The sequence below is a fragment of the Hemitrygon akajei genome, chromosome 3, assembly GCF_048418815.1.
Source record: "Hemitrygon akajei chromosome 3, sHemAka1.3, whole genome shotgun sequence".
Lineage (NCBI taxonomy): Eukaryota > Metazoa > Chordata > Chondrichthyes > Myliobatiformes > Dasyatidae > Hemitrygon > Hemitrygon akajei.
In genome coordinates this window covers 122,391,155-122,404,703 of record NC_133126.1, presented here as the reverse complement: position 1 = coordinate 122,404,703, position 13,549 = coordinate 122,391,155, and the positions used below count along the sequence as shown (strand labels likewise).

The 13,549-nt window shown below is 41.7% G+C and overlaps 1 protein-coding gene across 9 annotated transcripts in view; it reads right to left on the bottom strand.

Moving 5' to 3' along the window:
• Positions 1–12,990, bottom strand: part of ilkap (integrin-linked kinase-associated serine/threonine phosphatase) — a 50,504-nt gene extending 37,514 nt beyond the window's left edge. Inside the window, exons 1-4 of one of the 9 annotated variants that reach the window (XM_073040738.1) lie at positions 12,822–12,902; positions 11,243–11,311; positions 10,276–10,353; positions 7,149–7,271 (exon numbers count right to left, since the gene is read on the bottom strand). Coding sequence is in view for 3 of the 9 variants with exons in the window: in XM_073040736.1 (XP_072896837.1) it covers positions 7,149–7,271; positions 11,243–11,311; positions 12,822–12,852 (223 nt within the window). In the remaining 6 variants the exon portion in view is untranslated. Of the gene's footprint in view, positions 1–7,148; positions 7,272–9,641; positions 9,840–10,275; positions 10,354–11,242; positions 11,312–12,486; positions 12,569–12,821 lie in introns of those variants that run through there. The other 8 variants (XM_073040736.1, XM_073040734.1, XM_073040735.1 and 5 more) reach the window with 8 other exon arrangements.
• Positions 12,991–13,549: the final 559 nt, after the last annotated feature.

Genomic DNA, 13,549 nt, shown 5'->3' with positions numbered 1-13,549 from the left:
TTCAGCAAAATACTACAGGGCTGATCTGCTTATTATAACTTCATAAAAGATCCCCTGCATATGAAACAAGGAAGTTATTTCTCCCTTCCTCCTATAGTTTTCTCTCTCTTTCTCACCCGAAAGCCTTTAAAACTGGTGGGACAATATTCAATAAGAATACAAGGTGAAGAAAGACTTTATAATACCTTGTCATATTTCAATCACATTGTTCCAATGTAGCCTCTTATTCACACACAATACAATAGAGCAGGGGTGTCAAACTCATTTTAGGTCACGGGCCGGATTGAGCAAAATGCAGCTTCATGCGGGCTGGATCAGTCGGACGCGTGCGAACGCAGCTTTCGTTGCCTCCGTTTTTTCAGCCTGCTCTCATGTGTCTCAGTCTCTGCTATAACTACAAAGTGTTTCACTTTACAAATTCCGTTTCTTATGAAGAAGACTGCCGAATAAACACTAAAAACCCTGAAAACCTGGTACCTGAATAAACTCAGCATTAGCCATATCATACGCCATAGGCGCTTCGATTACTGGGGCCAGCTTTAATAGTAATTAGATATTATCTCGCGGGCCAAAGATAATTCCACCGTGGGCCGGATTTGGCCCGCAGGCCTTGAGTTTGACATACCGTAGATTTCGCACTACAGAGCGCACCTGATTAAAAGCCACTGGCTCTAATTTTAGAAATAAAATCAATTTTGTACTTGTACAAGCCGCACCGGATTTTAGGCCGCACCGGATTTTCGGCCGCAGGTGTCCCACGTTGTAATATGAGATATTTACACAGAAAGATATTACACGTGAGGATTTTTTAAACTTTTAATTAAATCCATATGGTAACATAAACAAATACATATTGCAAATGCTTTTTTTCGAACCGTGCCTGTAACGCGGCTACTTTTAAATATACGTTGCGTATACTTTTTTACTGAACAACATTCCAATATCTGGTAAAAAATATATATACTGCAGCCTACCAGGAAAAGTTATTGATCGCCTTTAACTTAAAAGCAGCGTTTTGGCTCCGCCGCTCGCCCCCCGCCTTCCCGTTTATCGCAAACCGGTATTTCCCACAAGACGCGGCGAAACCGGGTGTGACGTCATAGCATCCCGGGATGTAGTACAGAAAACAAATATAGTTAAAACACTTCTAACTTTAACTAACAAATGAATTACTAAGCGAAAATATTATAAACTAAATAACTGCCATAAAGGCAGCACAATGCTTTTCTTCGAGTGTTTTCCATGTTGATGAGGGTGAGTACAAATGACTGATTTACAATAATTTAATTGTGAAAGTGCGCTTGATTTATCGTACAATTTCATTGGACCTCTGTGAACTACTCATCAATTTTATTGGTCTACTGTTACAAGGCAAAATGTTTTTGGCGGCATGAAAAAAAAATCATGCATTAGCCGCACCGTAGTAAAGGCCGCAGTGTTCAAAGCTGTTCAAAATGTGGGAAAAAAGTAGCGGCTTATAATCCAACATCTACGGTATATGCAATAGAGGCTGCTCTATTGGGTGGAGTTGAAATGGCCCCAAGTGGCTGCCTTGTTGAGCTCATCTGCAGAAAACAACTTAAATCCTCTTTTTAATGTCTCTTTTTTATTGTTTTCAAGGTGGTGGGGTTCCACTGAGGTCCTGATCTGTAAGTGGCACTTAAACTGCATTTTTTCTTTTAACGGCGGGTGAGTTCCTGTTCCTTGAGTTTGTTGGGCGATCGTTTTCCGACATTCTCTAAGCACGGCTTGGAAGATGGAGCCTCTGGGAGGTGGCCCGTGGATGACTGATTTCAGGCCAGTGTTATGGACTGAGGCGTGGGTGACAATGGGACATCAGGATTTCACTGTGGCATATGTATGGAAAAGCGACATGGCATACTGTAATATCATAACATCAACTGTCAGTCTCCCCTTTCGCTGTGAAAACGGGTGATATCTCTATGCTTTGTTAGTGAGAGGGAGAGCCCGTGGCATGGTGAATTGTTGGGTAAACAACAATTTTTGTTGACTGCAGATCATGGTCTCTCCTTGGGTGCTTTCCTGTTACTTGGTGGGAGGTGAATGCTGACTTTTTTTGCTGAAACGGGCAGGGGTGAGGGAGGAGAGGAGGTTGACGCCTTGATGATTGCGCGGGGAGAGGGGGCTTTATGGTTCTAATGTTTTTCTTTTGACGTTCTGTTTTTTCCATGGGTACATGTGAAGATAAGTATTTCAGGTTGTATACTGTATACATTCTCTGATAATAAACAACCATTTGAGTCTATGATCAACAATGGCTGTAGGTGACATACAGTTCACCAAATTATTAGTCATAGTGTCATAGAGTGATACAGCACAGAAACAGGCCGCTAGCCCAACACATTCATGCAAGATAAATAGTCCCACATTTACCTGTGTTTGGCCCATGTCCCCCTAAACATTTCCTAAACAGGTACCTGTCCAAATATCTTTCAAATGTTATTCTGTCTCAACCACTTTCTCTGGCAACTCATTTCACAGACACACCACACTCGGCGTGAAGATGTTGCTTTCAAGCCTTTATTAGAGTTTTCTTTTCTCACCTTAAACCCATGCCTTCAAGTTTTTGATATCCTTTCCTTGGGGTAAAAGATTGTTCAATCACCATTATCCGTGTTCCTCCACCTCCCCCAATGAATTTATATGCCTATATAAGGTCACCATCCAGTCTCCTACATTTCAAGGAATCAAGTCTCAGTCTGCCCACATTTTTCCTATAACACAGGCCCTCAAGTCCCAGCAACTAGAGGTCAAGAGAGAAAGGCAAAAAGTTTAAGGGGAACAGTAGGGGAAACCTCTTCACTCAAAAGGGTCATTAGAGTGTGGAGCAAGCTACCAGCACATGTACTCGATTTCAACGTTTAAGAGAGTTTGGATAGGTACATGGATGGTAGGGGTATGAGGGCTATGGTCCAGATGCAGTTGATGGGAGTAGGCAGTTTAAATGGTTCAGAGAAAATAGCTGGGCCAAAGGGCCTGTTTCTGTGCTGTATTTTCCTATGACTCTAACATTCTAGTACATCTGCTTTGCAATCTTTCCAGTTAATAATGTCTTTCCCATAATACAGTAACCAAAAGAATACACACTATACCAGGTTCAGCTTCTTCAAGTCTTGTACAACTGCAGCTTGACATCTCAATTCCTACACTCAATCCCTGACTGAAGCCAGCATGCCAAACATCTTCTTCACCAGCCTGTCTCCCTCTGACACCATTTTGGTGATGGCTGCCGCTCTCCCAACTATCATCTACACATCCAGGATGTAATGAAGATCATGTCTACAATTTTCCACCAGACTACTACGAAACAAAAGGCAGGCACTAGGATTTAAACTGATTGAAAAAAACATTCCTGTATGAACGAAAAAGGAAAAATGGTTTATTGTCACTGTACAAACATACAGTGAGAAAGATTTGTTTTGCATAAACATGAGAAAGTCTGCAGATGCTGGAAATCCAGGGAAATATACACAAAATGCTGAAGGAACACAGGAGGTCAGGCAGCAGCTATGGAAATGAATACAGTCAACATTTTGGGCCGAGACCCTTCTTCAGGATTGAGAACGAGGAAGATGCCAGAATAAAATGGTGGGGGTGGGAGGGAGAGGCAACTGGGAGATGATAGTTGAAGCCAGGTGGGTGGGAAAAGTCAAGGGCCAGAGAGAAAGGATTCTGATAGGAGAGGAGAGTGGACCACAGGAGAAAGGAAAGGAGGAGGGCACCCAGGGGTAAGTGTTAGACAGGTAAGAAGAGGCAAAAGGTCAGAGTGGGGAATAAAGGAAGAGGGAAGGTGGGGGGGGGGGGGTGGAATTTTTTTTAAACCAGTAGGAGAAATCGATATTCATGCCGTCAAGTTGGAGGGTCCCCAGATGGAAAACAAGGTGTTGTTCCTCCAATTTGAGGGTGGCCTCATCTTGGAGGTTGAATAGGAATGGGTTATTTTGTTTCATTCTGCATACCATCTGTATGGATTATTTTGTTGCATTAGTGATTTGAGGTAGTCAAAATAGGACAAGTCAGAATAAGGTGTTGCAGAGAAAGTGCAGTACAGGCAGACAATAAGGTACAAGGTCATATAGAGGTAGATGGTGAGGCCAAGTCCATCTTATCATGCTAGTGGCCCACTCAATAGTCACAGCAGGGAAAAAGTTGTGTTCAACCCTGATGGTACATGCTTTTGTATCTCTTTTCCTATGGGAGGAAGGGAAGAATGTCCAGGGTGAGTGGATTAAATTGGCTGTTTTACCGAGGCAATGAGAAGTATAGACAGAGTCCATGGAGAGGAGGCTGGTTTCCATAATGTGCTGAGCTGCACCCATAACTCTCTGCATCTTCTTGCAGTCCCAGGCAGAATAGATTCCATAGCAAACTCTGATGCATCCAGATAGGATGCTTTCTATGGTGCACTGATAAAGATTGGTGAGACTCAAAGGGGACATGCCAAAAGTCTATAGCCTCCTGGAAGGTAGAGGCACTGGTGCACTTTCTTCACAAGTCATGAAATAGTAAGAAGCAGGTTGTTAATACAAATAACCATTCTTCAAAAAAAACATTCAAAGACCCACTTGTATTTAAAGCAATAGTAAGTAGCCCTTAATATGGGATATTCAGATTCCATGCCATTATATTTACACTGGGTAAGGTAATAAGTAAATAGTCATATTAATCAAACCTCATCAAATCCCCCATCACATGATGAAATGATAATTGGCCATCTTCTGTGTTAACACATTGTTAAAGACATATCCCTGCCACTTAACACATAGTTCAAGACAGTTCTGCCCATTGGATGTATTCCTATTGTACACATACAGTGGCATGCAAAAGGTTGGGCACCCCAGTTAAAATTTCTGTTACTGTGAATAGTTAAGTGAGTAGAAGATGAACTGATCTCCAAAAGTCATAAGTTAAGATGAACAACACACACAAAATGCTGGTGGAACACAGCAGGCCAGGCAGCATCTATAGGGAGAAGCGCTGTTGACGTTTCGGGCCGAGACCCTTCGTCAGGACTAACCGAAAGGAAAGATAGAAGACAAAACATTCTTTTCAACATTTTAAGCAAGATTAGTGTATTATTTTTGTTTTGTACAATTTTAGAGTGGAAAAAAAGGAAAGGAGCACCATGCAAAAGTTTGGGCATCCCAAGAGATTTCAGCTCTCAGATAACTTTTACCAAGGTCTCAGACCTTAAATAGCTTGTTAGGGCTATGTCTTGTTCACAGTCATCGTTAGGAAAGGCCAGGTGATGTAATTTTCAAAGCTTTATAAATACCCTGACTCCTCAAACCTTGTCCCAACAATCAGCAGCCATGGGCTTCTCTAAGCAGCTGCTTAACACTCTGAAAATTAAATAAATGATGCCCACAAAGCTGGAGAAGGCTATAAGAAGATAGCAAAGCATTTTCAGATAGCCGTTTCCTCAGTTCGTAATGTAATTAAGAAATGGCAGTTAACCGGAATGGTGGAGGTCAAGCAAGAAAACCTTCTGAGGGAACTGTTCATAAGATTGCTAGAAAGGCAAATCAAAACCCCCATTTGACTGCAAAAGACCTTCAGGAAGATTTAGCAGACTCTGGAGTGGTGGTGCACTGTTCTACTGTGCAGCGACACCTGCACAAATATGACCTTCATGGAAGAGTCATCAGAAAAAAACCTTTCCTGTGTCCTCACCACAAAATTCAGCGTCAGAAGTTTGCAAAGGAACATCTAAACAAGCCTGATGCAATTTGGAAACAAGTCCTGTGGACTGATGAAGTTAAAATAGAACTTCTCAGCTGCAATGAGCAAAGGTATGTTTGGAGAAAAAAAGGTGCAGAATTTCATGAAAAGAACACCTCTCCAACTGTTAAGCATAGGGGTGGGTCGATCATGCTTTGGGCTTGTGTTGCAGCCAGTGGCATGGGGAGCATTTCACTGGTAGAGGGAAGAATGAATTCAATTAAATACCAGCAAATTCTGTAAGCAAACATCACACCATCTGTAAAAAAAAAGAGCTGAAGATGAAAAGAGGATGACTTCTACACCAGGATAATGATCCTAAACACACCTCAAAATCCACAATGGACTACCTCAAGAAGCGCAAGCTGAGGGTTTTGCCATGGCCCTGACGGTCTGCCGACCTAAACATCATCGAAAATCTGTGGATAGACCTCAAGAGTAGTGCATGCAAGATTGCCCAAGAATCTCACAGAACTGGAAGCCTTTTGCAAGGAAGAATGGGCAAAAATCCCCCAAACAAGAATTGAAAGACTCTTAGCTGGCTACAGAAAGCGTTTACAAGCTGTGATACTTGCCAAAGGGGGTGTTACTAAGCACTGACCATGCAGGGTGCCCAAACTTTTGCTTCGGACCCTTCTCCTTTTTTGTTATTTTGAAACTGTAAAAGATGGAAATAAAAAAGTAATCTTGCTTAAAATATTAAAGAAATGTGTCATCTTTAACTTTGTGCCTTTTGGAAATCAGGTCATCTTTTACTTGCTTAGCTATTCACAGTAACAGAAATTTTGACCAGGGCTGCCCAGACTTCTGCATGCTGCTGTACGTATAGTTCTGCACAGTTATCTATCTACATTCAAAATGCTAACATTAAGTAAGTTTCTTATGTAATTTACATCTTTCAGAGTACAGAAAATTCAAGGAGACAGCTCAGATGTTTAGTTACAAGTAGCAGCTAGCTTCAACACTTCTTGGATTAAAAGGTAAAAGAAGGGTAAATAGCCAGATAACATTCTTATTAGAAAATGCTAGAGAGCAAACTTGAGGAGGGGTCAAGATCAAATCCATCCACAGCTGAATACTTTAGCAATAATTATTTACTCAAATCACATGAAGAAATTCTTTTCCAAGGTTATCTCTAACCATTTCTCAAGTACACAATCATTAATGAATGCTGAAAGAACATATTTATTTTACACCACCAACATCCTTGGTTTCAGTCATAACCTTATCCCTTCCACCTAGACAGCTATTTCCTCCAAGTACTTCATTTTATATGCTTAAAGATAACATGTATTTTTACGTTATTTGCTTATACCCTCGTGTCTTTCTAGTCTCCTCACTATTCCCCACGTTCTTCTTTTATACGTGGACCATTTTCTCTTGTTTCACTCATTTGTTTAAATTACCTTTACAGGGCTTCTTCTCCTCGTGTTCCTTGGACCCATTCTGGTTTGACCACTTACGTTTCTCTGCCTTCAAGTCATTCTGTGTTTCTGGAAGCTCTCCAAACAGGTCAGAAACAGAAGCTGCTGATGGGTGAAAGAACAAGAGAGCAATTAAGATAAAAGCACAAAATAATTATTAGATCATTAGCAGCTTCTATTCACCCTGCAATTTTCCTGCAAGCATATATTTCCTTTCTAACATGTTTTATCTTGCTGACTGACGAACTTATCAAAGTACCAGTGTGTGTCTCTCAGAGCTTTCATCTTGTGACACAAATGTCTTTGACATACAAACCAAATATTCAGGATAGGATTCTTCTGCTTGGCTGCAGAAGAGCCACTAAATTACCCCTGAAAAGCAGTACATCATGTTGACTCGGGTCTGTGACGTGATAATACACCTGTTGCCTTGAACAATAAACTGCAAACACAATCCTGAAATCTTTTTGTAGATACAGGTGGTTGAGTTAGACTTGTGGCAAATCTTCATTAATAAATTGGTGATATAGATATGCAAGTATCCATTCCCAACATTTTCTTAGCGAGCTTACACTTGTCTCAGATTTATCCTTTGGGCGTGCACCCCTTCCTGAACTTGACCTGCAATCAAGGTTAACATTTTGGTGCACTAGTGAGAAGAGACAGATTGTTCCTTTAGATTCTTGCTTCAGGTGGATGTCAATTGATTCCATTAGACTTTTCCAGTAAACAGAACGTGCTTCTGGCACTCAATCCAAAGTATCTTGTTTATTTAATGTAATCAAAAAGGATCAATTGGTTACTCATCATACTGCTGTATGGGGAAAATAGCTGTACATAAAATAATTTTTAAAATCCAATAACTTAAAAAAATGATTACACGAAGAATTTCAAAGTAGATGAAATCTTTTCAGAAGCTTCTGAGCAGCATCACAAAAAGCAGGTTAAAATGTCCATGTCAATTGCAGACTTGCCTATTCTGGACAACATGCCATTTGGCATTTTACAGGAGTGAATTACAGATGTCTGTTTAACTTTTGAAACATGCTATTTCAGACAGTTCATCATACCACATTAACTCCTGCAGTTTCTACTCTGTGAGGGCTCTAGGAAACGCTGAATTTTTCTCCAACAATCCTTTTTTTTTTAAACTGATGGTTTCACACTTCCTTTACAGAAGTAAACAACTGCAGGACTGGAAATCAGAAAAGTGAGCAGAACAGAGTCAGATTTAGGTAGAAGATACTAAGCAGGTCAGGCAGTAGATGTAGATAGAGAAATGTTTCAGGTCAATGTCTTTTCATCAGATGACATTCATTGACCCGAAACATTAATTCTATTCTTCTCATTCAATGCAGTCTAATTTGCTGAGTGAAGCATTTTCTGCTTTTATTCCAGGCTTTCTATTGACACTTCCCTAAGTCAGTAAAGGAACAAAGTACAGTATAATCTACATACCACACCAATGTCCACTTCAGTGACCAACAGAGCTCAGAAGTATCAAAGCAGACGCATTTTGGTGACCACTATTATTGGAGGGTAAATTTCATTAATTTCTTCCCTGCAAATCTTAGTGACGAGTACAGTGGGTTTCACCAGGACATTGCGGTCATGGAGAAACAGTATCAAAGCTGGCTGATTATTGTTAAACGCTTAAGTGAGAAGGCTCAGACATTGAGTAAAAATGAAAACCATCAACAAAATTTTTTTAACTTAGTTGAACTTGCAAAGCATCAGCACTGTTATGGAATTAAATGCATTGTACTTAATAAGTTAATTTCTTGTTTCTCCAAATTCCTACATGCTGCAAGTAGTCTGATTTTACATGTGTTCAGCTTCAAGTGGTCTATCATAACCAAAACAAAATTCTGGGGAAGTAACACTTCTGAAAAAAAATTACTGTCCAGTGTAATCCATGTTACCCTGTGTACTGAAATGCTGCATTTTCTTCCTTTTTCGATGGTGTAGCCATAGCACCCACCAATGTACCATATGCCAGCATCTTTCCTGGTTATCTACTATACACTATTGGGGAGGGTGTGAGGTGTTACATCTACGTTAAACTAACACAGTACACAATAAATATCAAGCAACATACACAAAATGATGGAGGAACTCAGATCAGGCAGCATCCATGGAAATTAACAAGCAGTCAACATTTTGGGCCGAAATCCTTCTTCAGGACTGGAAAGGAAGGGGGAAGACACCCGAATAAAAAGGTGGCGGGGGTGGGGGGAGGAGGAAGGATAGCTGGAAGGCAATAGGTAAAGCCAGTGGGTTGGAAAGGCGAAGGGCTGGAGATGAAGGAATCCGATGGGAGAGGAGTGGACCGTAAGAGAAAGGGAAAGAGGAGGGGATCCAGGGGGAGATCAGAGGCAGGTGAGAAAAGATAATTGACCAGATTGGGGAATAGAGCAAGAGGGGAAAATTGGGTATTTTTTTTTAAAAACCAGCAGGAGAAATAGATATTCATACCATTAGGCTGGAGGCTACCCAGATGGAATATAAGGTCTTGCTCCTCCACCCGGAGGGTGGCCTCATCTTGGCACAAGAGGTGAGCATGGAGCAACACGTCTGCACAGGAATAGGAATCGGAATTAAAATGTTGGGCCACTGGGAAGTTCCCTGTGGAAAGCAGAGTGTGGGGATGAGGGGGAGGGAGGTAAAGATTAGTAGTAGGAGCCTTAATGCACAGTAAGTATATGATTCATCACTTCGAGCTGTTCTCATCACGGTCCTGCTCTGAAGCAACTCTGTATCACATAATTGAAATTACATTACAATGTTAAACTCTTCCTGGGCAGTCTAGAGAGGAGAGAATTTTTCTTTTTTTCTTGGAAATACAGAATGAGTGGTGTTGTAATCACATGGTAACTCTCTATTAGAAGTAAAGGTGAAATGACTTGATATGTCTGCTGCACAATGGGAGCGATGAGCAAAGGGCCAAGCAATGAATTATGCTTAAAACAACTGCTCAAAAATCATCTTCTCAAAGGGATATTAATTTTTCTTTAAACTTGGATCCCAAGGTCCACAGAAAACTTAGCAGGATTACAAAACCCTTATATATCTCTATTTCCATCTATAAATAAAAAGGTATAATACAAACACAAGAGACTCTGTAGATGCTGGAAATCCTGGGCAACACACACCAAATGCTGGAGGAACTTAGGAGATCAGACAGCACCTATGGAGAGAAAAAGACAGATGACATTTCCAGCCGAGACCATGACATAGTCCTGATTAAGGATCTCAGCCTGAAATGTTGACTATTTATTCCTCTCCACAGATGCTGCCTGACCTGGTGAGTTCCTCCAGCATTTGATGAGTGTTGAGCAGGTGTAATATGATGTCATGTAAAGGAAGCCAAGAACCTCACAGTGATGCAATGAAAATCTGTGCTGCGGAACTCATTGGAAAGTGAGCCATTTGACTTTATTCCACAAGATCAATTGCTAACAAGACAATATGTTCAAATAACCAAAAAGAATTTCATTAAAATCAGTTGAGAGAGCTAAATTGCACTCAAAATGAGAGGATGGTGATGGATCAGCAAGCAAAATTCCAATACCAACCTGCCTCAAAACTCCACATACAAAGATTTTCTCTGCCATTTCTAAAGGCACTATGGGTGAGCTGCTGCAGTAACAAAGCATCTTGGACTAATATTGCAAGTTCAATTCCCAATTTAGAATTCTGAATTGCATTAAAAATTAAGGTATTTCCTTCTTATAAAAATCTGACCAATTTGCTGAAGTCTTTGAGGGAAGGAGATCTAGTATTCTTAACAGTCCTACCTGCATGCATCTCTAGTTCCACAGCAACACAGCTGCCCTCTTATTAAAGCTGTTCAATCCATAGTGATTAACTGTGTTTTCAAAACTGGCAAAACCAAAAAGCACTGTCTTTTAAAATAAAATTTCCAAATGTAGACAAAGATAGGGAAGATGAATGTGTGGAATAGCTACAAGTTAGTACAAAGCTAACAATAAATACAGATTAATGGCAGGCATACCCACATACATGCATGATACAGCAGCAAAAGCTACAATGTTATACTCCAGCTGTGTGTTTACCTACGTCTGGGTTCCTTGTGTCTGGCAGGTTATTGAAAAGTGATGGCTTTGATTTCTGAGCATCTCCTCCTAAATGATCAAAAGAGAATAAACACATTAATTGTCTTTTCTGCACCTTCTGTTCTCTTCACCCAAATCACTGGCAGGTTTGGTCCATGAGGAATAACCTGCTCCAAGCTGCCCGACTATTTCTGACAGATTTCACAGAGCAGCAGTTTGTACTGAACTCACGATAATGATCACATTTTGGTGGGGGTCAGGTTCCTGGCACCCAATGTTCAAGATGGGGTGGAGGTTGGACTCTTGGCACTCGCCATTGATTATACTTTTCCAACCAGGGTAACAATTTATGTTCACTTCCCACTTTTTGTAGGCTGCCGGTCTTCTAATCATACCACCTGTGTTACAGCCTACACAATGACCTTTCCTTATCTATACATCCTTGCAGTGGTTCCCTATCCAATGCCTTCTGAAAAGGCAAGTACGGTACATCTACCAATTCCCTCATTCTGCTGAATTTGTTACGTCTTCAAAGAACCCCAGTAAACTGATCAAACATGACCTTTCTTTCACAACACCAATGTTAGCGTCAAACAACTATAGTTATATAGTCACCATTCAGCCAAAGCCCATACTGACCAGTGTGCACCTATCCTTATTAAACCCACCTCGCAGCACTTGACCTATAGCCTTCTTTACCAAGACTACTCAAGAGCCCATTTTGAAACTTCTTTAAGTGTTCTGATATTATTAACTGCTTCTAACACTTTCTCCATCACAGATATTGAGTGAACTGGGCTGTAGTTTCCTGCTGTCTCCCTTACCTTTTGAATAAAACGAGTTAAAATTGCTATTTTCCAATCTAATGGAACCTTGCCTTAAACTTGGAAACTGAAACCAACGTACCAACGGCCACCTCTAAAGAAGACCTCATGGCCAAGTCTATCAGGGTCTGGAGACTTGTTAGTCAATAGAACCAACAATCTTTTTCCAGTACAAGTCATCCCAAATTCCTTCCTCCCTTCCAGTTCTCAATTTCCAGCAATTCCTGGGCTGTAACTAGCTCCCTCTACAATGAAGACTAACGCAAAACACCTCTCTTAATTCATTTGCTATTTCCTCACGGTATTGGACCCAAAACTTGCTCTCCATGGGAAGTGTTATCTCTTTCAAATGTCTTTTATATTTTAGCGTGTTTTATCTCAGACGGTGACTTTGTTCTAGGTTGTTATTGTTTTAGTCACCCTTTGTTTGTGGGTAGATCCTTACACCGCAGAGCCCAACATCTGGTTCCCGGCGCCCTGGGCGACGGGTTGAATCCTTGCACCGTAGAATGGGATTGTTTACCCAGCGCCCTGGGGTACATGGACGAGGCTGAAATCAGCATCTTTCCGTCCGCCGCCCCATCACTGCACCCCCGGTAGGCGCATGGTTCGGGTCCCAACACCCTGTGGGGTGAGTTCCCTCCCCCCACCCCAGGGTCCGGCCTCGGGGCGGCGCTAGGATGGGCCGATGAGCCAGACCCGCCGAATAAAATCACCCCCCACCCCCACCCAGCTCAAAACCCGCCTCTCCTCACCAGGCTCCGGCAGATCTTCAAACAAATCCATCCCGTGTCTGTGATTAAAAGCACTCCCCTTCCGTCAACTCCCAATCCAGGCTTTAACAGCGGCCTAAAGGGCCAGGGGACCGTCAGACACCCTCCGGGTCCTAGCGCTCGGTTGCTTCCGCTTACAGTCTGTGGAGTTCCGCTGGGTCCTCACGACACACACACACACACACACACACACACACACACACACACACACACACACACACACACACACACACACACACACACACACACACACACACACACACACACACACACACACACACACACACACACACACACACACACACACACACACCTACCTAGATATACAACTACTATATAGACATCCACAGCATAGTAAATTGTAAATTTTAAATGGTCCCATTCAGGACGAAAGGTTTAATTGCTGTGGAGGGTTTCTTACTTGTGGGATAACAACATCTCTCCTGACAGTTGGACAGGGGTGGGGGGGGTGTTGGTGACATCACTCTGCTGCTTGGTAATTGAAACTTGCAACTATAAAATAATCCCGAATTCTGGAACCTCTTCCGTGGTGGTTGTGTCATCTGCAGATGAGATCAGACACAATCTCCACTGTGTAGGAGAGTGATCCAGTTCTGACTTTAAGCTTTCCAAGTACCCACTTTTGATCATCTCTGTAGTCCCTCTCTCACCAGGACTACTAAATGTCAAACGTTGTTTGACGAGTCCTC